The 23448-nt window shown below is 41.0% G+C and overlaps 1 protein-coding gene across 1 annotated transcript in view; it reads left to right on the top strand.

Annotated features, from left to right (window-relative positions):
* Positions 1–261: 261 nt before the first annotated feature.
* The window catches only part of LOC122800252 (protein Daple-like), a 475569-nt gene continuing 452382 nt past the window's right edge, over positions 262–23448 (top strand). Inside the window, exons 1-3 of the mRNA XM_044069743.1 lie at positions 262–286; positions 446–559; positions 638–745. Of these exons, the coding sequence (XP_043925678.1) occupies positions 262–286; positions 446–559; positions 638–745 (247 nt within the window). The remainder of the gene's footprint in view (positions 287–445; positions 560–637; positions 746–23448) is intronic.

Genomic DNA, 23448 nt, shown 5'->3' with positions numbered 1-23448 from the left:
GGTAGTCTTGTAGTCTCCCTCTACCATTAAACAGATGTATGGAATACAATCCAAAGACATACATCCTGTAATCCCAGTCTACTCATATTTATGAACAGGTAACACAAAAAACAGTATGGTCAAACCAGCAGAAGTGATTATTTTAGCAAATACTGTGGCACTTCTCTGCTGATTCACCGGAGTGTAGTCCTTTTTTATTAGCACACTGAGTGCATGTTACTTGCTTTCATTTTCACTAGGATTTGATAAGAGTATAGAAGAATGAGGCTTTGTAAAGTCATTAATGGTTAGTTATTAAGACTGTTGCCCTATAAACTGTCTAATGCTATAGCTTTCATTAAGAGATGGGGTTAAGCGCTCATGAAGAAGAGTAGATGATTAATGCTGTGATTAGGTGAGGAGGTGTTTCCAGTACCTAATCACACACCTTTGCTGTTATTTTCAGGATCTGCTTCACATAAAAGAGCCAGCAGCTTTGGATCACAAACAGGTTCAAAAAGCTTAAAATCAGATAAGCCTAGGGATACCTTTCAGGCAGCTGCAGTGAAATGTGTGGCAGGTAAGTGTTGCTTTTTTCACTAAAATGAAAATATAAAGTTTACGTAAACATGTTTTAATTATTTAACTTAATTTAAAGGAGTTCCACTGACACGTTTTGAGGAAGTTACCATTGACAGTGACCTTGATTCTGTTAGAACAGAGATTGTTCGAGAACACTTTCAAAAAGCTATCAGCAGCAGGAATGGTGAGTCCATTTGCACCTTCTTTGCAGAGAAGTATTATAGTGTGCTTATATTCTGTGAAATAATCATTTTATATTGACGTGTTTGCAGAAATTTGTTTATGGTTGTAGCTACTCACTGGTCAGATTGAAACATATTAGTGCAGAAAACAAATTAAAACATCAGCAGATACTGCATTAATAAAAATCATGCCTCAGAAATGGTCTGTTACACTTTATTGTGTTCTTATTTATTTTGTTCTGTATTTCTAGTACACATTTTTTGGTTTGAAGGTAAAGCATTCTTTTCTCATATGTACGAGTTGTACTGGTTAGGTTTAAAGTCTGATGCACGGTTTCTACTTTTCCTCTATCCCACCACCTAAGCCCTCCTAGAGGTAGATGTGCTTATATAGGGACAAGCCTTACCAGGATTTCTTGAGTTTCATGTTTTAAAGCAAGTACATTTTTCACAGAAAAAGGCTTCTCCAAATCATCATATTCAACAAAATAACAAAAAGAGCATTTTTTTTGTGCAGGGAAGCAAGCCCCTGTACACCTACTGTCTTTCATGTTTACATATATTTAAGGAGTTTTTGATGGACCATCTGCCATACCAGATGCTACTGAGTTTAACAGAAAACATAGCACAGACTGTGAAAACAAATGAGAAACAACTGGATCACAGTGAGTTCCAGGAGGGAAAGACTGGAAGAAAATATGCATATTCTTTCAAAAGTTCTAGTCCATAGATGTTAAGCTCTTCCAGCATAGCTAAATCCTTCTAAGTATTCATCAAGAGTAGAAACTAAAGAGATTATGGATAACCATACCCAAGGAAAATCCAAGGAAGGTGACTAAAATCCTAAGGGAGAGGTAAACATTTTCTTTTAGTGAATTAATCTATTAGAAGTGTAGGACTAAGTGCTAAAGGTGTCCTTCCATTTCACTGTAGCAGTATTTAATTACATTAACTATCCCCTGCCAAAGTTGGCCTGATGCCAGGCCAGTATACCAAAGCCTTTGGTTGATTTAACGTATGCTGTACATCACATGTATGCTTCTTGCATAGAGTAGGGCATAAAGGTGATGTCCAGACATACCATGCTCAGAACTTCTTTGCCGCCAGTCTGAACGCCATCATTTGTTCGTCGGTCTAAACGCCTGTTCAATTGCTGGTTCACCAAGCCATTGCAGATAAGTGCCAGGCTGGGGTTCTTTTTTTTACTTATCTTTTTTTTAATGTTGCTTGTGGGGTTTCATGTCATCCAAGAAAGGTAAATGCCAGTGTGGGAGACAAATTCCCTACAGAGACTGCCACAAACAATGTCTATTTTGCCTTGATGCCTCGCATGACTGTACATACTGTTCCATCTGTCTGGCCTTTGTAGCTAAAACCCTTCATAGAAGACTTTCTTTTGGTGCTCTGCCTTGAAAACCAGTGCCTTAAGCTTGGTGTTCTACCTTGAAAACCAGTGTCTTAAGCTTCTTGTGAAAGACACGATGGAGGGAACTTCTCACTCTGAAGCCTAGGCCAGAATCTTCTGTTGTTCAGCCCCTGCCTGGTACTATGGCAGGAAGAGTCAAAAAGTAAACCTTCTGAGCCCTAGCAACAATTTGAAGAGGTAGAAGTTTCATGTTGCTATCCATGGGGGAGTAGCTGCCCTGACTGAGAAAAGAATCTAAGCAGTGCAGGAAGAAACATTTGAGGAATGGAGAAGGGCTCTAAGACAAGCTGGAGTACACGTAATATTCTCAGAAGTCCTGCCTTTCAGTTGATTAGGTGAAATTAGAGTTACCACCTGCCCCACTTTGTGAGGGACAGTCCCTCTTTGGGCAGTTGTGTCCTGCCAAAGAATTTGAAAAAAATAGCAAATGTCCTGAGATTTTAGCACAAAAAATATTTCCTATATTTTTTTAATGGTTGCATAAAACAGTTATTTTGTATTTGAAACACCTAAATGTTATAAAAAAACAGAATTACCAACTAAAATGCTACAGGAAAAAGCTTTTATTTTGGCAAAAAAGTGAAGTTCTGTCCTTTGTACTGGCTGTGGGTATGTTTTGTCCTGACAAATCTGACATTTCTACAAAAAATTTCCCACTTTGGGCATTTGAAAAGGTGGCAACCCTAGTGAAATTATACAATAAAAATTAATACAACTAATTAGCATTCAGAGAAATCTGCACTGACTGGAAAGAACAATCATCATACCTGTAGTAAATTCAACATTAATCACAAAAACAGTCTGGCTGCAAAACAAAAGGAAAACATCACAAATTCCTGTGGCTGTAGCTACTTACAATAAAAGCTACTGCCACCATATTTCTATGTGCTGTTAACTGGTGAAATAAAATGAATGGAAGTACATGCTGCCAACCTCCTGAAATGCACAACAGCAAAGTTAGCAGAATACTATGTCAGAGTGCTAAAAAATGGTAAGCTACAAGAAACTGCACTTCTTTGAAGCTCTCCTCACATTGGAGAATACTGATGTCTGTGGTTACTGAAAAATGGTTCAAATCCACAGAAAGCACTCTAGAAGTGCATGCTATAATGTCTTTCATACATTTTGACTACCTTCTGGAATGGAAGAGCAAAAGGTAGAGGTGTATCTGTCTATATAAAGGATAAACACACCTCAAGGCTGGTCAAACAATATGACATTCTTGAGCTACTCCGTGCCCAAGTAACTTTGGGAAAAATCCATTATGATTTTCCTGTTAGCTACAGGTCCCCCACCATGAACCAGGAAAACAATACATCATATCTGTAGTTACTAGACTCACTATCCAGCCCAATACATAACTTATGAGTGATTTTAACTACCCGTCCATTAACTGGGAGGCATACACGACCACTAACATGCAGACCCAAAGATTTCTTGACTTTGTAAATTCAAATGCCCTGGAACAGCTAGACTGCGCTCCCCTTAGGGAAACAAATGTCCTAGATCTGGTACTCACAAATATGAGAGTACTGCACCCCCCTTAGTATGATGTCCTCACTGGTAAGATCAAATCACAAAGCAGTGTCCCTTGAAATAATGGTAAAACTAGCCCCCCCCCCCCCACCTAACTGCAAAATCTTTAAGAACTTCTTTAAGGTACATTACCTCCTATTAAGGAATAGCATAGCTAGTTTCCAAGCTCCCCCATATCCAGAAAACACAGAAACCTATGCAGAGGCTTACACAGAAGCCCTGTACGACCATATAAACAACTGCATAGTAACAGCAGTGCCAGGCTGAAATAAACCCAGATAAAACCACAAAAACAAGCCTCCGTGGTATACCCCTGGTATTAATTGGTTGCACAACAAAAGACAGAAAATCCTGATGACAAGTAATAAGGAATGTGCATGACATCAAAATGTCCCTCATTAGTCTAAACAAGTAAATCATTCATGGAACTAGTCAAGTCTCTGAAAGCAGACTTTGTCGTAAAAATAGCTTCCAAAGCTGATTATAACCATAAAGCATTTTTCAGTCTTAAGGGCAACACCCAACAATGTACATCATTAACTATAGATGGCATCACCTATATTCAGTTGGAAGATATAGAAAATAGGCTGGACAACAGCTCAGATTTCACCTTCCCATCACCCCCCCCCCCCCAGTTCTCTTCCAAGAAATACCCTCCACCACTCTTGCCAGTGCACTCTCTAAAGCTAAAAACATGGCTTCAGTGGGGCCTGACAATATACCAGGTTGCCTCTTAAACAGCTTAAATCAGGGCTTGTTAGGCCCATTAGGATTTCTATTTAAACACAGCCTCCTGACTGACTTTGTCCCACTAGAATGAAGGACAGCAACAGTCATCACCCTGCATAAAGGGAGACCATCTACTGACCCAGGAAATTATAAACCCATAAGTTTGACTAGTTTTAAATATATAAGGCTATGGAAAGAATAATCATGGACTTAATAAATAATGACATAGAAAACCTCCGAACACTGGACCTGACCCAGTTTGTCTTTGTCAAGGGCAGGTTGTGCCTACTGAATGTGGTGGATTTCTATGAGAAATTTACTAAGGCCATGGATGAGGTTAAAAACAGTACATATCTCCTACCTCATCCTGAGCAAGGCATTTGACACAATTCCCGACTCGGGGAATAAACTCACAAAACTGGGCACAAATACCTTTATCACCAAATGGATAGCTATTTAGCTCATGGACAGGATACATGTGGTTAAAATGGGTGAATCCAGATCCAGCAAGAGGTCAGTTAACAGTGGTGTGCCACAGGGCTCAGTACTGGCACCACTCCTGTTTGGAATATACTTCTCTAAAGTCAAGGCTAATGTGGAAGGCCTCTGGATTACAACATTTGCCAATCACTGCAAGGTGGGAGAATCATTTAATCCCCCAGTGATGTAGATATCCTTCAGGATGGTGTAGATCAGACAAATAATTAGTGCCAGAACAATGGCATAAAACTAAATGTGAAAAAATGCATTATCATACCCTTTGGAAAGTCAAATACTCTGCAAATTATAACATAAATAGCATTCCCCTGAGAGTAGATTCAGAGGTAAGATATCTAGGTACACAGATAGATAGTAGAGTGAACTTTGACCACCATATGTCCACAGTGATATGGAAAGTCCTTCTATGTAGCCCAACTTATGAGGAAGGGTATGGCATCCAGATCCAAGGAAATTATATTCCCACTGTACTCAGCCCTCATTAGACCAATACTAGAGTACAATGTGCCATCTGGCATATACTTGGTCTGGCACTTACAGCAGCTGGAGTGACCTCAGAGGTTCCTTACAAAGAAAATGCAGGCTGTAAAACAACATGTACTGTGCAGATAGATGATAATCCCTTTCCCTTTACTCTATCTCCTACCAGTTATTAAGGGATGGCCTATGCCTGTCCTACAGGGCACTCACAAATCCAGCCCTAATGGAGCTGCTACACATCCACAAGTCAAACATCATGAGGGTCACCCAATCTATGGATCTAAACTTAGTCAGCAGCTCAAATAAAATATGCTGGAGAGACAGATATGTGCTTGAGGGATTGCCCCTTCTTTGGAATGGGCTTCCTATACACATTAAGTAGAGCCCTTCCCTGGCCCTCTTCAAACACAGTTTGGATCAATGGATGGGAACTGCAAATTCATACCTGAATTAGTGCGCATGTCCCTAATGGACAGAGGTAGTCTGTAAGATACTTAATGCATAGGCACAAATTCATGCCATCCTCTTGCTCCTAGAGGCCATATATTGAGTAAAATTGGGTTATATTGGCTAGGCTTGTAAGGGCTCTTAAGCCGTTAACCTATTAGTCTCCTATGAACAGGATGCAGGCACACCTCTAACTTCTTTGAAAAAATGCAAGAAAATGCATTTAAGTTAATATACTGTGAAAATGCTGTTATGTACCTAGCCTATGTCTGCTCTGTACATGGTATTTGCTACCATCCCCATTTATTTAAGACTGTGAGAAGAGATGGAACAGAAAAAAGTTCTGAAATACAGTGCCATTATTTTAAAGTATTTTTTTTTAAATATTGACATTGTATAGTATCAAAGATCCAATGATGCCAGCTATGGGTAAATAAAACAATCTCCACAATTATTTACAGATTATTGCTAAAATAATGTGCTTCATATTGTGAACTCAATAAAACGTTTGAATAAAAAATGCAGATCTCAGAACTTTGCTTTTACTTGATACTGGATATCCATTTGAAATGATGGATAAATGTACATTTTTCTAGGCCATTTTTTCTGTACTGTATGTCTGCTGACATCACAGTTATGCTGCCTGTACAAGGAGTAGAAAGTAAAGGTGATGTGCAGATGCATGCACTCAATTTTTTGCTGCCAGTCCAAACACCTTTATCAAATATCAGTCTGAATGCCCTTCTTCTATGCTTATTACCAAGCTGCTTTCAGATAACCCCTGTTGGAGTTTCTCTCATTTTTCTATTTTTGTTTAATGTCATCCAGGAAGGGAAGATGTCAGTGTGGGAGGCAAATTTCTCATAAAGACTATCAAGACCAGTGTCTGTTTTGCTTGAGTGCTTTCCTGCATAGTCATCTCTCCTTGTCCATATATCTTGAGAACCAGAGACTTAAGTTGTTGGCTCAGGGTAGAATCCCGAGGGTCAGCTGTCTGCAAAGAAGGCCAAAAATATTAGGCCTGATCCAATTGCTGTCTAGTCTCCCTTGGACATGTCTTTAGAGGCTTCTGCTTGCTTTGGATTCCTCTGCAGTGACCCCATTGGAGGCCAACATGGATCCAAAGTCACACATCCTCTGAGGATTTTCCTATGTCTGCACCTGATGATGAGGGGGGACCTCATCTGATAATACCCAAGGTACTGAGGGGGATTCCTCAGATTTTAGTAAGGGAGGAAATACCTACCACCATTATTGAATTTTGTCAAAAGTCTGAACGTTAGAGGGCTTTTTGGGCAGACATCCTGCAAAAAAGAAGCAGAAAAGTAAACGTATCTCGTCTGTTGTTAAAGAAACCCAGCATGAATGGCAGGATTTTACTCAGGGTTTGTGTAACACGTTAATGGCTTTGAAGCCTCCTCAAGGGGTGTCTAACCCTGCCCCCCCCCCACACACACACACACTTCTGTTAAGAGGCCTAAGGAATTGGATTCTTTGGATGAGGACTTGGATTCTCAAGAATAATTCCTGGCTTATTCTTCCCAGATTCCTTCCCCTCTGGATTACAGTTAGGAAGAAGAGGAGTCTTTAAGTCCAGACTCCCCCTTGGAAGAGTTATCCTTTGGAGATACTATTGCCCACATAATGGAATATTTTAAGTCAGACTGTTCCCAGGTCTCTAACATTCTAAAGAAGTACTATGAGTTCCTACAAAAGGGAGTCTTCCAAACCATCAGCTGTCCCTCCTGTTTTAGGCTGCCCTTTTGGGCACCTTTTCTGCTGTCTCTCTAGCTTCTGACTCTCAGCCTCCAGTACCAAAGAAAGTTGACAGGTTCCACAAGGAGCCTGAGGACTGTAATATTTTGTATCGGTGCCCTTATGCTTGTCCTTCAGTGGTCTCAGTTTCTTCTGATTAACCCCTCCAAGTTTTTGCCATCTATTAGGCCCCTTCCTTCTGATAAGAATAGCCAGACCATGGAAAGATTGAGGAAGAAAGTTTATAATAGTACCATCTTGTCTTTTATGTTCATAGGTTGGTACTAGGCTATCAGCCCTAGGGCCTATACAAGCCTAGCCATAACAATTCCCTGGTTATTTCTTCCCAGAATATTTACTTCCCTGGTCCCCTTTCTAGCAGGGTGACTGATGTGATCCCCGGGGTGAATTTCCTATCTCTCATCTAATCGTCAAGGTTCCTTTTGAAGAGGGCCAAAGAGGCACTCAGTTTGACATGGGCAGTCTCTTCCTGATTGTGGGGAGTCTCTGGGTCAGGAACCTATCCCTCCACCATGTTTTGTTCATTGTGATGACCAGGGTTAGATCCCTGGAGCATGTGGCTCTGAGGGATTGGGATTTCTTTAAGTGTAGCATGTTCAACAGCTCTGGGTTTGACATGGCCTTTTATGTTAAGCAGAGATTGCCTCTGAGTAGGCAATATGCGACAGAGTATAGCTGGAGGTTTTTTAGACTGTCAGCATAGGGCATCTGCTTTAGGCTTGTGATTCTTTAAGTGAGGTATCTCTGTGGCCTTTCCAGTTGCTGCAGATGTCCTGCGAGGTACATACCAAATGGGGCGTTGTATTCTATAATGGGTCTAATGAGGGATGAGTACAGTGGGACAATGACCTCCTTTTTCTGGATGAAAAGAACTTAGTGATGAGGTGTGCCACAGAAGGATTTTCTGACTGTTGTGGTGATGTGTTATCGAAGGTAAGACCACTGTCCACCTGTGTCCCTTATCATACTTTCATTGTTTAGTGTACTGCCACTTATGTGGTAATTCATGGGTACATGTTTTTTCCCAAAGGGGATAACTATACATTTCTTGGCATTGAGCTTGAGCCCATGGCTCTGGCACCAAGCATTTGTTTCTGTAAGGCCCTTTTGTAGAATATCCACATCATTTGGGGATTCAATAATCGCTCCCAGTTTGCAGTCATCTGCAAACTTTGTTAGCCATAGTCCCTTAGTGCTGGCCTGTACTTCAGAGAAGTAGATGCCAAACAAGAGCGGTCCCAGAACTGAACCCTGAGGTACTCCACTTGTCTGAAGCCGGATTTTGAGTCAGTTACTTTTACAGTGTAGGTTCTGTAGGTAAGCCAGTTGGAATCCCATCGAGTGATGTAGGGATTACTGCCCAGCTTAGTAAGTTTATCTATGATTCCAGAGTGGGGGATGGTGTTGAAAGCCTTGGCGAGGTCCAAAAAGGCTGTGTGGTCCACCTTGCCCTCGTCCACGGCTATGGAGACTTATACGAAGAAGTCAATCAGGTTGAGGAGGCAAGATCGGCCCTTTACGAAACCAAACTGGGTGGAGTCCAGTGTGTGAAGGTTGCCAATGTCTTTGTTTATAAGTTCCATGATAATGCGTTCCATGGCTTTGCAAATCAGGCTCGTTAGACTGATGGGACGATAGTTCCTGGGATCCAGTGTGGATCCCCTCTTGTGGAGTGGGATAACTGTAGCTGTGCGCCGCTCAGTGGGCACTAAGACTGAGGTGAGGCTATGATTAAACATGACACTTAGGTGAGGTGCCAGTTCATTTTGTAGTTCATGTAGTACACAGCCCGGGATGTCATCTGGTCCCATGGATGCTGTATTCTTAGCTTTGGAGAGTGTGTTTTGTACCTGTGTGGCCATTATTACTAGAATTTGGCAATCTTTTGGTATTGAGATGGGCCCTTTAGGGGGTGAGAGGGGGGTGAAGTTGGCACTGAATCGAATCTGCCAGGATATTGGCAATATCCTTGGGATCAGTATATTTAATGCCATTCTGTTGTAGCTCAGAGCAGATCTGAGCATTGCCATTTAGATTCTTGACATAACTATAGAATGCCTTGTGATTGTCCTTGGAATCTGTGGCAATTTTATTTTCATAACTAACTTTGGAGGATTTTATGAGAGATCTCAGCTTCTTACTGAGGCTGGTAAGGGAGTATTTTGCATCCTGGGATTTTCCTCTTCTGCAACAGTTTCTTCCTTCTGTTGTATAGTTTGTTTATGGCAGAGGACCACCAGATTAGCTTCCTTTTTTTTGAGGAGAGCATCTTGGTTCTATTTGGAATGGCACGATTCATGCACGAGTGATGTGCTCGTACAGTGCCTTAGTGTAGGATTCAGCAGTCGAGCGTTCAGTTCCCATCTGCATGGGTGTCATGACGTTTGTCACTTCTGACTTGAGTAGCATGAAGTTAGCTTTGACAAAGTTTTTTATGGAGGTTTCCCTACTGGGGGTTGGGGGTGGGATGTGGACATCACGGGTGATTAGCTTATGGTCAGACCTGACCAGCAAGGGGGTGACTACTGGTGTGGAGCATCGATCTCCCATTTTGGTAATGACCAAGTTTAGGATATTTGAGCCCCTGGTGGGACTATGGATTAGTTGATCCAGGGCGTTGGAATTTATGAATTCCAAGAACCGTTGGGCAAAGGTGTTGGTGCCCGAGTAGTTTTCCCAGTTAATGGCAGGGTAGTTGAAATCACCCAGTATTAGGGTGTTTGGTTATATCGTAATATTTTCCAGTATGTTTAGAAAGGTGTAGTGAGAATCTTGGGGCATGGTGGGGGATCTATAGCAAGCTACAATTTGGATTGCAGTCTTACCTATTGTTAGTTGCACCTGTAGAATTTCAGATGCATTGTGTTGGGCAAGTAGCCTGGAGGTGTGAATATCCTTGGTGAATATGGACACTCCTCCGCCTTTAGTGTTTCAGTCCTGGTTTGGTGGCCGAAAAGTGTGGTAAGAGTTGTAGCCTGGTATTGCAGGGGTGCTCTCTGAAGTCTTGAACCAGGTCTCAGTTACTGCACAGATATTGATATTCTACATTTTTAGGAATGCTTCGAGAGGGTGCATTTTGAGGTTTAGACTTCTAGCATTGAGTAGCATTGCCTTCAGATTTTGCATGCTTATATCTGTTACGGTAGTGGTTTTGTCCTTTGAGCCTTGCCTAAAAAAGGCACTATAGGGGTGGCAAGAGCCTTAGCCACTAACCTGAATCCCAGGGGTGACAGGTGCAGACCATCTCTGGCAAAGTATTGTGGTTTGTCGATCATGTCATCCCAGGCAGACATTCTGGATCCTCTTTGAATGACACCAGAAACTTAGCCAATTGTTGAAGTCAATCATTTTGTCCTTTTACTGTGGTATCATTCTGGGCAAAGGCAGGATGCTACTCAGGGCTAGGGTCATACCTGCTTGGGCCACATGATCTGAGAGCTCTTCCATGTCTCTTTTCATGTAGTCCAGGGAAGTACGTCTCATTCACTCCAACATGGACAATAACAGTCATATTTGTACTTGTGGAGTGACTTGAGTGCATGCATGATGTGGCAGATCCTTGCACCTGACAGGCTGCTAACTATAATTTTCTCCTTGTTCAGCCTGGTGAGTGGGACATCAGTGTGCCTGACTATAGAGTCACCTATGCCTAAAGTATTGGGTACATTGTCTTGCCTTAGGGGCTGTTGTTGGGTGGCACACTGGTGTTGTGAGCTATGTGACACTTTGGTTGTGACTGGTGTTTGTTTGCGTTTCCGCTTCAGAAGTCCTTGTTTCTTAGGCAGATTAATGTTAAGGGCCTCCACATAAGTGGGTTTAGCGTTACTATGTGTGGATGTTGGTGACATGAGTTTTGAAGTGCTATGTGTTGTTTGAGGTGTAGTTCAGGTGTTAACTTTCTCCCCTTGACTGTCTAGCACAGTCTTGGGTGGAGAGAGCTTGGCTTCCAGTTTGGCTATGCAAGTACATCTCTCACAGGTTGTAGTGTTGGGTGGTAGGAGGAGAGGGTTGTCTATGTACATGAAGCAATTGCTGCATTGCCCCAGTCTTAGGTGCTGGAAACTGTAGAAGACTGGGGGGGTGAAAGGGGCACTTAGTGATCTAAAAAGGGCAATTTGTTATAACTATATTTACTACCACAACATAGGTTCTTTTGGAGGACATTTTAAGCTTAGCCAATTCCCTTTTGGTGCTTGAATTAACATTTTTTGATTGGTCTTACCTACCCCATGGCTGATAATTGTATATTAGCCCTAGTGAGAATAACTGTGATCATACCATAAATAATTTGAGGGGACCCATTTAAGGGATGCAGCATTTAGGAACTGCCTCTATCCATTGGTGGCATGAGGGGCAATCCTGGAGTACATTTTATATTACTCATCCTTAGATCCAAGTTGCATTTGAATATGGATGGATCAGCTTTGTTTTATTTTTATGGATAATCTGTTCTGGAACAGTGGTAGCCTCTGTGATGTATATCCATCTCTCCACAACATTCAGATTAGATAACTGGACTGAGTATTTCTGATGCCGTTTGACTTGCTGATTTTCACAGGTCCATCTGTATTAGGTCAGAGGATGCCTTGCATGCTAGACATGTCATCTCTAAGCACTCTGTAGGATACTGAGTATAGTAATAAATCTTTGAGGTGGCCCATGCAAGACCTATTATTTAGGACTTGTATCTTTTTAGTAAGGTATCTCTGAAGATATTCCAGTTGTTGCATGGGGCTGGACAGATACATGCCAAAGTGGGCATTATACAAAATGATTGACCTAATGAGAGCTTTGTAAAGGGGGACAACAATATCTCTAGATCTAATCACAATTAATTTGTTAATAAGCTGTGCATTATAGAAAGTCTTTCTTAAAACTCTGGACATATGTTGGTCAAAAGTTAGGTCACTGTACACACAAGGTCCCAAATGCCAAACAACTAGGTCAGTTTTCAGAGGGCATTGCCATGATTTTGACACCAGTTATTATTTGGGACAAACCTTCCTGCATGATGGTTAAGTCATTTGGGGATTCAATAACTGCTCCTAGCTTGCAGTCATCCCAAACTTAGCTGGCCAAAGCCCTTTGGTATTTCATTTTACTTTTGAGATCTATATGCCAAACAGAAAGTCTCAGCACCAAACCCTGGGGGACTCCATTGGTGACTGGTCTCCTCCCCTATTTTGATCTCCTGCATCCTGTGAGCAAGTTGGCAATCCAGCTAGTGATACAAGTGTTTGCTCCTTCATTATTAATCCTTTGTACTACACCTGAGTAGTTGATTGCGACAAAAAGGCTTGGCCAGGTCAAGATAAGGTGGTGTGAACTGTTTTACCTTCATCCATTGTTTTGGTAACAACAGTAAAACTTAAAATTTTCCTAAGATTTTGAGCCTTTCATACTTTCCTCTAGGCTTTTTTCAAACACATTTTTAGGGCCATGTTTACATGTATGCATTCTTTGATTCACCTTCCTGATTCTATTAAATTATATTCTTTGTATAATACAGCACCAGTTGTTAGAATGTGTTTTAAATTTGTAGTTTTGAACAGTCTTCTAGTAAGCAATGAAACAAAATGTATGAACCAATAATGACTAAACTACTCATTTCAGAAAATTTCAACCATAAAAGGCCACTCAAACTTCTGTCATTACAATCCACCAATATCAGTAAATATACAAAATCTCTGCAGAAGTCAGTCATCTAAATAATTCCACATGAATGGGATCTCTAACCAGTGAAGAGATTGCTGCTAGGAAACAACTTTATATTTCATTGTTTCATCTACAAATAATGTGGCTGTTGCCCTTGAAGAATAAATTGCCTATGTTACATTAAAAAATGTTAAGCTAGTAATATTGCAATAGGGAATGGATGGCAAACTGAGGACAGGTTCATAGTTACTAGGTAACTCCAGCACTCCATCTACATTCTCTGGGAGTAGAACCCATAGCCTTCTGCATCAAAAGTAAGGCTACTACCTGTTGTGCTACTAACAATGCAAATATATTTGGAATAAGCAGCACTAAACTTCTCTTCCCTCAAAGCTCTCGGCTCCTTGAATTTTTTTTATCATCTGTTTACCAAGAAAGTCTGACTTGGAACAAAGCCAATTTTCAGCAGAGGCCCAGGGAAAAATGCTTGATATGTATGTCTTTGTAACATGGGAAGAAACCCACGTGAATACAAGGAGGACATACAGAAGGCACCCCAGCAAAGAATCAAACTGGAGAACCTCTTGCTGTGAGGCAGTAACACTACCACTGCACCATCCACTTGCCACAACTAAATCTCTCAATTTCACAGTAGAAGAAATCTGGAAAAAGCCAAAATGTATTTGGGGCAAAGGCCCAAAACCAGGGACACATTTTAAATATTGCTTGTATAATCTTAGAAAGTTGTTGAAATAGTATTTTGTGTTACCAAAAAAAGATAGGAAGACAAACTTAAAAGGCTATCATTATTTAGTCAATTCCATTATCACTGATTTGCCACAAAAACGACAAATGTTGAGTAACAGACCAAAGTATGAGCCAAATATTCTGTGAAAATCTAGACAGTTGAGAGCTATGGACTGAACTCCCTGAATTACAAGTGCTGGTGTGGGTAGAGAATGCAAGCTATTGTACCTAAGATACAGGGTTTGAGCCTAGGTAATCCTAACCACCAGGCATAAGTAACTGGGGCATTACAAACGCACACACACCATAAAAATATACATGATTATGGTTCAACAGATAAAGCAAATGGTTCACACACACCATAAAAATAGGCATGATTATGGTTCAACAGATCTAAAGCAAATTTGATTATGAGTTCATAGTTGCATAGGTAGGTAATAAGCTATCGGCCCTGGGGCCTATACAAGCCCAGCCAAAAAAATACCCTGGCTTTTGCCACCCAAGAAAATTATTTTCCTGTGCCACTGTTGAGCAGAGCCACAGAGGTGATCCCCGGGGTGAATTTCCTATTTTCCATCCAATCATCAAGATTTTTCTTTGAGTGCTAATGAGGAGCTTTGTTTGATATAGATAGGTAGTTTATTCCAGAGTATGGGAAGTCTCTGGGACAAGAATCTATCCTTCTGGCATGTTCTGTTTATTGTGGTGACAAGGTTTAGGTCCCTAGAGCATGTAGCTTGGAGGGATTGGGATTTCTTTAAGTGGAGCATGTCCAACAGCTCTGGGTTTGACATAGCTTTGTATGTTAGGCAGAGATCACCTCTGAGTAGGTGATATGCGATGGAGTAAAGCTGGAGTTTTTTGAGATGGTCTGCGTAGGGCATCTGTTTGAGGCCGGTAATCCTCTTTGTGAGGTATTTCTGTGGCCTTTCCAGTTGTTGTAGATGTCTTGTGAGGTACATACCAAAAGGGGCGTTGTACTCTATAATGGGTCTAATGAGTGATGAGTAGAGGGGAACAATGACCTCTTTTTTTTTTCTGGATGAGAAACCTTTTCTGATGAGGTGTACCACGTAGAAGGATTTCCTGACTACTGTGGCGATGTGATTATCAAAGGAGAGACTACTGTCCACCTGTGTCCCAAGGTCTCATCACTTTCGGTGTTAAGTATACTACCACCTATGTTGTAGTTCATGGGTACAGAGTTTTTACCAAAGGGGATGAGTGCACTTTTTGACATTGAGCTTGAGGCCATGGCTTTGACACCAGGCATCTGTCTCAGTGAGGCCCTTTTGTAGGATGTCCACATCGTTGGGAGTTTTGATTATGGCTCCTAATTTGCAGTCATCTGTGAACTTCATTAGCCAAAGACTGAACCCTGCGGTACTCCACTTGTCACTGGTCTGAAGTCAGATTTGGAGTCTGCTAATTTCACAGTGTGAGTTCTATCAGTGAGCCAGTTGGCAACCCATCTTGTGACATAGGGATTTATACCTAGTTTAGTGAGTTTATCTATAATTCCAGAGTGGGGGATGGTGTCAAAAGCCTTGGCAAGATCTAGATAGGCTGTGTGAACCACCTTACCCTTGTCCACGGCTTTGGTGACTGCTTCAAAGAAGTCTATCAGGTTTAGGAGACAGGATCTGCCTTTTACAAACCCGAACTGGGTGAGGTCCAGAGTTTGGAGAGTACCAATGTCTTTGTTTATAAGCTCCATGATGATATGTTACATGGCCTTGCAGACCAGGCTCATCAGGCTAATGGGGTGGTAGTTCCTGGGGTCCGTGGTGGCTCCCCCCTTGTGGAGTGGGATAACCGTCGCTGTGCACCATTCAGCAGGCACAAAGCCTGACGTGAGGCTATGATTGAACATGGTACTTGGGTGGGGTGCCAGTTCATTCTGTAGTTCATGTAGAACGCAGCCTGGGATGTTGTCTGGTCCCATGGATGCTGTATTCTTGGCTTTGGAGAGTGTGGTTTTTACCTGTGCAGCCGTGATTACAGGAACTTTGCATTCTTCCGGTATAGAGATGGGCTCTTTAGGGGGTGAGAGGGGGGGTAAAGTTGGCACTGAACCTATCTGCCAGGATGTCGGCAATATCAGTTGGGTCTGTATACCATTGTGCTGTAACTCAGAGCAGATCTGAGTGTTGCCACTGAGATTCTTGACGTAGCTATAGAATGCTTTGTGGTTGTCTTTAGAATCAGTGGCGATTTTGTTTTCATAACTAGCTTTGGAGGATTTTATCAGGGATCGCAGCTTCTTACTGAGGCTGACCAGGGAGCTCCTCCACTCATGGGATTTTACTCTCTTTTGCAACAGTTTCTTCCTTCTGTTGTACAGTTTGTTTATGGCAGGGGACAACCAGATTGGCTTCCTTTTTTGGAGGATAGCATCTTGGTTCTGTTTGGGATAGCACGATCCATGCACTCATGTAAGTGCTTATAAAGTGCAATTGTGTAGCATTCAGTAGTCGTAACTGTATTGTCCATCTGCATGGGTGTCATGAAGTTCACCACTTCTGTCTTAAGAAGCATGAAGTTGGCTTTGGAGAAATTTTTTACCATGGTTTCCTTAATGGGGGTGGGGGTGGGGGCAGGATGTGGATATCTAGGGTAATTAGCTTATGCTCTGATCGGACCAATGAGGCTTTGACTTCAGGTGTGGAACACCGGTCACTCATGTTGGTAATGACTAGATCTAGGATATTGTTGCCCCTGGTGGGAGTGTGGATAAGGTGATCCAGGGCATTAGAGTTTATGAATTCCAGAAAGCGTTGAGCGAATGAGGTGGTACATGAGTAGTTTTCCCAGTTAATGGTGGGGTAGTTGAAATCACCCATTATTAGACTGTTTGGTTGAACCCTAATATTTTCCAGTACATCAAGAAAAGAGGAGTGGGAATCCTGGGGCATGGTGGGTGATCTGTAGCAAGCTACAATTTGGATTGCAGTTTTGCCCAGAGTTAGTTGCACTTGGATAACCTCAGCTGCATTATGCTGAGCAACTAGCCTGGAGGTGTGGATATCCTTAATGAATATGGACACACCTCCGCCTTTGGTGTTCCGGTCCAGGGTACATGGCCGAAAAGTGTGGTATGAGTTATAGCCTGGTAGTGCAGGGCTGCTCTCTGGAGCCTTGAACCAGGTCTCTGTCACTGCACAGATATCGATGTTCTCCATTTTAAGGAGTGCCTCGAATAAGTGCATTTTGAGATTTAGACTTCTAGCATTGAGTAGCATCACCCTCAGTTTTTGGTTGCCTGTTCCTGTTACGGTGGTGAATTTGTCATTTGAACCTTGCCTAAAAAAGGCACTATAGGGGTGGCAATAACTTTAGCCGGTATCCGGAATCCCAGGGGTGACAGGTGTAGGCCATCTCTGGAAAAGCATCATGGTCTGTTGACCATGTCATTCCATAATGGTTCAACAGATCTAAAGCAAATTTGATAAAAAAAAAAAAAAAAAAAAAATGGCACATAAATCTAACACACATTTCACTGAAAATGTCACATATACTAACTATATCTCTAAAAGTTTTTTTTTGTAGGGTAGACAAGCCCCCTGTACCCTCCACTTGGATGGCTTCACTCCCTCCAGCTTAAATAAACTAGATCCACAGTCACACAGCTGCAGAGAAAATTGAATACTCTTTACACACTGAATCACAGCTGGCACACAGACACAAACTTCTAGACTTTGAGGTACAACAAAAAATTGGGCATTAGCAAGCAACTAATGCCATTCCACTTCCTACTTTCCAAAACAACACCAACAGTCATTACAAAGTTTTCAGTCAAATGTGAATCAGTCATTTGAGGTTTAGATCAAATTAGTTTTCATTTAAACATGACACTTTGTCAACCAAATGTGCTGTAAAAAAACACTTGTGGTATACAAACCTCCATGGATGTAAAATACCTGTCTCCAGATGAAAATGATGATGCTTGAGTAGTGAATTTGGATTGTCTTTGTAAAGTCATTGTTCTGTTGAAGTAGCTTTGCCTATCAAAATAGGAGTTCTAGTAAATAGACTGCAAGATTATGTTTTGTGTATATAGACAGATGTATATGTATATATTTTAGCATACCACAGTGGTTTTCACTATGTGAAAGAATACAGGTCACCTAAAATGGTGAATGGTTGCATAAATAATGTTTATGGCACCGTTACAAAAATCCATTGTAAACAGATTTTTTTTTAAACTGAGTGTTTTTGGTAAGGTTGTTGGTAAGGTTGTATCTGTTTCTTTAATAACAGAAATCTAGTTAGTAAGAAATTAGTGAGGGCAGGCATGCTTGTTGAGTTCTTGAATGGCACATGTCCAGTCAGAGACTGTTTGCTCTTTGTGAAAGTTAAGTTGTCCAGATCAGTGCAGCTGGGAGACAAAATCAACCAAAGTGTACAAAGACCTTTTAGAAGAAGCTGGCGATTATCATGTCAGAAGAATCCAGAAAGAGCTACCAATAGAGGCAGTTTCAAGTAACATAAGACTATGTTAAAGGTACGTGCTGTACAATTACTTAATGACAGGACTTTGGTTTTGCTTGGAAGAACTTGTCATATTTTATGAGGCACAGTGCAGACATTATACCTCTACTCTCTACACAGCATTAAGCATTTAGCACCCATGTGTGTGATTAACCATGGGCCAAATTCAATAACAGCTACACTAAGTATACACGATCTGTATTCAAGAACATCCCAACCACATTTTTTCCACTTTCTTGTCACTCAAAGATTATGCTAAGTGTCCATGTAGTCTACACTTTCTGGTAACCTTTATGAATCCCCATCAGTAGAAAAACTAAAATTAAGAGGAAGAAGGTGCGAGTTATGCTTGTGTTGTCTATGCACTCGAAACCGTGTACACTTAGTTTATACTTAATGTAGGTGTTAATGAATCCCAGTGCATTTCTTAATATTCTAACTGCATAAACAATCACATTAGTTCAGCCTCATTTATACCACTGCAAAAAGAAGTCAGGCATTGCATACTATATACAAACAATGTAAAGTCAGACCACACCAAAAGAATCACACCCATGTGAATCAAACCATTAGAAATTTTCCAAAATAAAATGTTAAAATAAAGCAATAAAAATACAATCAGTATTATACCAACTGAAATGGATCCAAATCTTAAAAAATACATTAAATAAGACAAAATTAACTAAGAAACACAACTAAACTATGAAGCCAATGTATGCAAATATAACTTGTACTACATAGCTAAAATACTACCACTAATCTACCCAACAATATAAAGAAGGCTAAATCTTACTTCAGGTCTGTAGTAGATGATCAGACGAGAGACAAACCTTGCAAGAAAAGTCACATAACCTGTGTGAAGCCTCATTCAACAGGTAACTTACACAACAGATACACCTCATTTAAATGAATAGGAAATTGCAATCCAAACTAAAACAATACAGAAAAAAAAAACTAGTAGTGTAATAAGCTGACACTGAATTAAATGATAAATAGAATATCTTGTATTGTAGGATTACAGAATGTGTTTTATGATTTTCCATAAACCTACAGAGCAAGAAATATAATTTGTTATAGAGCAGTTCCCCACTCAATATTACACACACACACACACACACACACACACACACACACACACACACACACACACACACACACACACACACACACACACACACACACACACACACACACACACACCACCAGCTTTCAGAAACTAATAAATGGAGCACAGCTTTCAGGAACTAATAAACCAGAGCATCAGCTTTCAGGAACTAATAAACGGAGCACCAGCCTTCAGAAACTAATAAACGGAGAACCAGCTTTCAGAAACTAATAAACCGTGCACCAGCCTTCAGAAACTAATAAACGGAGCACCAACTTTCAGAAACTAATAAATGGAGCATCAGACTTCAGAAACTAATAAACGGAGCATCAGCAGCCTTAAGCTTACCGTGGGTGTTGAGTTCACCAGCAGCCTTCACAAACTAAATGGAGCACCAGCAGCTTTAACCCATCTTGAGTCTGGCAGCAATGATGAGGCAGGATTCAGGAACCACGCACTTTTAAATTCACGTTAGCGTGTGTGCGTTACATGTCTTGCAGCTGTAAAAGTGTGTGTGTGGGGGGGGGCGCTCTCGCCCTATGGTTCCGGTGCCTATGGCCCCAGTATGCCCAGATTCACCAGGTGGACAGGAGAAATCACCGGAAGCTGACCTTTGGACATGCCTGGTTCGGTGTTTCTTTTGTAAAGTACAAGAGCTGTTTTCCCTTACCTTGGCAAGGTACTTTGCATTTATAGGCTGTTTAGTGCCTACGATTAATTTCTCCATATTAACAAAGAGAGTTGAGTGTTTGTATCAGTTTAAGGCTTCCTAGTGTTTTCCAGCAGGCTTTAGAGCAAGTGCTAGTCACAGTGATTCAGATTTTAGTGTTACTACTGAGAAACCAGCTATTTCTAGTCACAGGGATTCAGATTTTAGTGTTACTACTGAGAAACCAGCTATTTCTAAGGTAAAGTTTTGAAGAGCAGACTTTCTGGCACCAGGAATAGTTTAAAGTGCTAGACTAATAAGCTAATAAAGGTGCAGGAGAGCAGAGAACTAGCAGATCTAAGGGAAAAATTGAAGAGCACCACTCAGAAGCTTACAAAAAGTCCTGTATACAGCAAATCTGTATCTGGGCTACACTACTGCCAGGAAAAATAGGAAACAGTTTTTTTTTTTTTTTTACCGGACTCATATGACCAGGTATGTTTTGGCCCTCCTTTCTCAGTTATCTAAGGTGGTGTCTGACATTCCTAATTCTAATGGGAAGGCTTTTGCCCTTTCCTAGCTGGGGTCCAGTTCTCAGGTTGCCCGTCACTCAGTAAAATGCAGTTATGATTTATTTATTTACATTTGTTTACCAGGGAAGTCTGACTGGGCTAGAAACCCATTTTCAGCGGAGGCCCAGGAGAAAAGCTCCACAGAAATATAGGCAAAATATAATAATTTAATAGTACAATAGTATACATGTATTAAGATGCAGAATACATATCATCAGTCTATACAAAGAAGTATTCAGTACTGTTTTCTAGTAGATACAAGTTTCAAAAAAGAAAATCACACATGCATTTCAGTAAAGATCACTGCAAGAATAATAAAATTAATACTGTGTACATATTAAATAATAGTTGCGAACAAATGAGATTTCCTTTTATATATATTTTTTTCATGAGCAGTAGTAACACTGAAGGGAAGGGGAAAGTGAGGTAAGGAGCGGACAGTATGGTGAGAGAGAGTTATAGATATCTTGTCAGTCAGGTTTGGCGCAGGACCAGTGTCTTTTTTTTGGATAAATGTTCATTTGAAATTGGTAGATTCAGGTGTGTTTTAGAAGGTGTGGGGTAGAGAGTTCCATAATCTGGCTCTCTGTTTTGAGAATAAGGTTTCCCCGTGAGTGCTGTTAGCTTTGTTTACTGTGCGCAAGTTTTTGTCTGCAGATCTTAGACTTTGTGGGCATAAGGAGCAACAAGTTCCTTGAGGGGTGGGCAATTGTCAACAACAAAAGATGATAGTGTGTGAATTTAAGTTGATAGAGACTATTTTGTTGTAGCAAGTTTCCAATTTGGCTAAGTCTTATTTTTTTTAAGTTGGGAAAGAGGGGGAAAGCATAAAGGAGTGACAAGAGAAGGAAGGTTCAGGATATGGCTAGTCTGGTATTGTCAGTGAGAAATGGCTTGCTTCTGTACAGTGAGACAAGTTTGACGTGAACTTTCTTAATTGTGATAGTTATGTTTTGGTCAAATCAGAGTCTGTTGTCGATAGTCATGCTGAGGAGTTTTGTATGCTGAGATAATTGTGAAAGGAGGGGTGGTAGGTGATTATTTGCCCCTGGTAAATAGCATTAGCTGTGTCTTCTTGGGGTTGAGGATTAGTTGGGATTTATTTATTTCTGATATCATTAAAAATTTGTTGGGCTACTGTCTGGAGGTCTGGTAAGGTATCTGCTGAGCAGATTAAAGTTGAATCGTCCGCATACTGAACTACTTTAACATGTATTGTGGATTAAGCTAGATCATTAGAGAAGATGGTGAAAAGAAGGGGCCCCAGTATGGATCCTTGGGGCACTCCGACTGAAATGGGCAGAAGTGGTGAGTTCAGATTTCCATTGTACTGCATGTTGTCTGTCAGAAAGATAGCTTAGGAACCAGGAGAGGAAGTCTTTGATAAGTTTTGCGAGGCAAAAGTATTAAGGAGTTTCTGCTGGGAGACGGTGTCAAATGCTTTTGTCATGTCTAGAAAGATTGATGCTACTTGCCAGTCTGAATTTCTGAGTTGGTTGATGGTGTTACAGAAGTTAATTAGGGCTGTGGTGGTGCTGTGTTTCAGTCTGAAACCATGTTGGGAGGGTGAGATAAGGTTGTGATATAGCAGGTATTGTAGTAATTGAGTGTGTATACATTTTTCCAGAATTTTGACATAGGAGGAAGGATGGCTGTTGGTCTGTAATTGTTTAATTCTGTTGATGTTCCTCCTTTATGCAGAGGGGTGATGTAGGATAATTTTGGGACATATTGTTTTGCTATAGAACTATTTACCTGAATGGAGATAGGCAAAGCTATGGCATCAACTGACAGTTTGAGGTACTCATTGGGGGAGTTGGTCTGCTGCTAAGGATGAAAGTTTCATTTTTTTCAGCATCATTCTTTTGATGTTAGTTGGGATAGTTTGAGGGCAGAAGAGTTATTGTTAGTTTCCACATTAGGTGGAAGAGATGGTGGGGTGAAATTGTTCCCTGTAACTAAGGAGAGGATAGTGTTTATAAAGTAGGTGTTGATTTGTGAGGCAATACTCAAGTTTTTGGTTGCCGGTTGTTGGTTCTGGGGTTGCTGCTTTATCTGGGTGGAGGAGCAAGTTAATTGCCTGCCAGATGATACCTCTGATGCCTCTTCCAAGGTAGGTGTTTTGGGTTCAATGATGAGGCTATTTATGGCCACATCATCAGGATTTATCTGATGGTATTAAGGCCAAACTCTTGGCTGCCCTGCTAGAAAATGTCTTTTTGGGACAGCTGCTGCTGACACTTTAGTTCCTCCCAGATAAACTTAAACATATTTTTGTCTCCCCATCCCCAAATTCCAGAGGAATTATCCTTCTAAGCCTACCTTTGTTTGTAGACAGACTTGCCTTCTCTTAAAGGTAAGAATGGTTCTAGACATGTTCATCCTTCTTCCAGAAACCATTTCAGGACAAGCCTGTTTCTATTTAACACTTAGCCATCCCTTCCCCTTGGCCAGTTCCCCTTGTCTCTCTGCCTGTCTTTGTCTCTTCCAAATTCATTGGATCACCTCTGACTTGGGTGCTGTCTATCTGTTGGGATATCTCATGGTTTGGAAATTCCTTCTTCCCTTTTCAGGTATTCCTCAACCTCCTTGAG

The sequence above is a fragment of the Protopterus annectens genome, chromosome 4.part0 (assembly GCF_019279795.1).
Source record: "Protopterus annectens isolate FY-2018-M chromosome 4.part0, PAN1.0, whole genome shotgun sequence".
Lineage (NCBI taxonomy): Eukaryota > Metazoa > Chordata > Ceratodontiformes > Protopteridae > Protopterus > Protopterus annectens.
The sequence above is the reverse complement of the archived record's forward strand: the minus strand, read 5'-3'. Positions and strand labels throughout refer to the sequence as shown.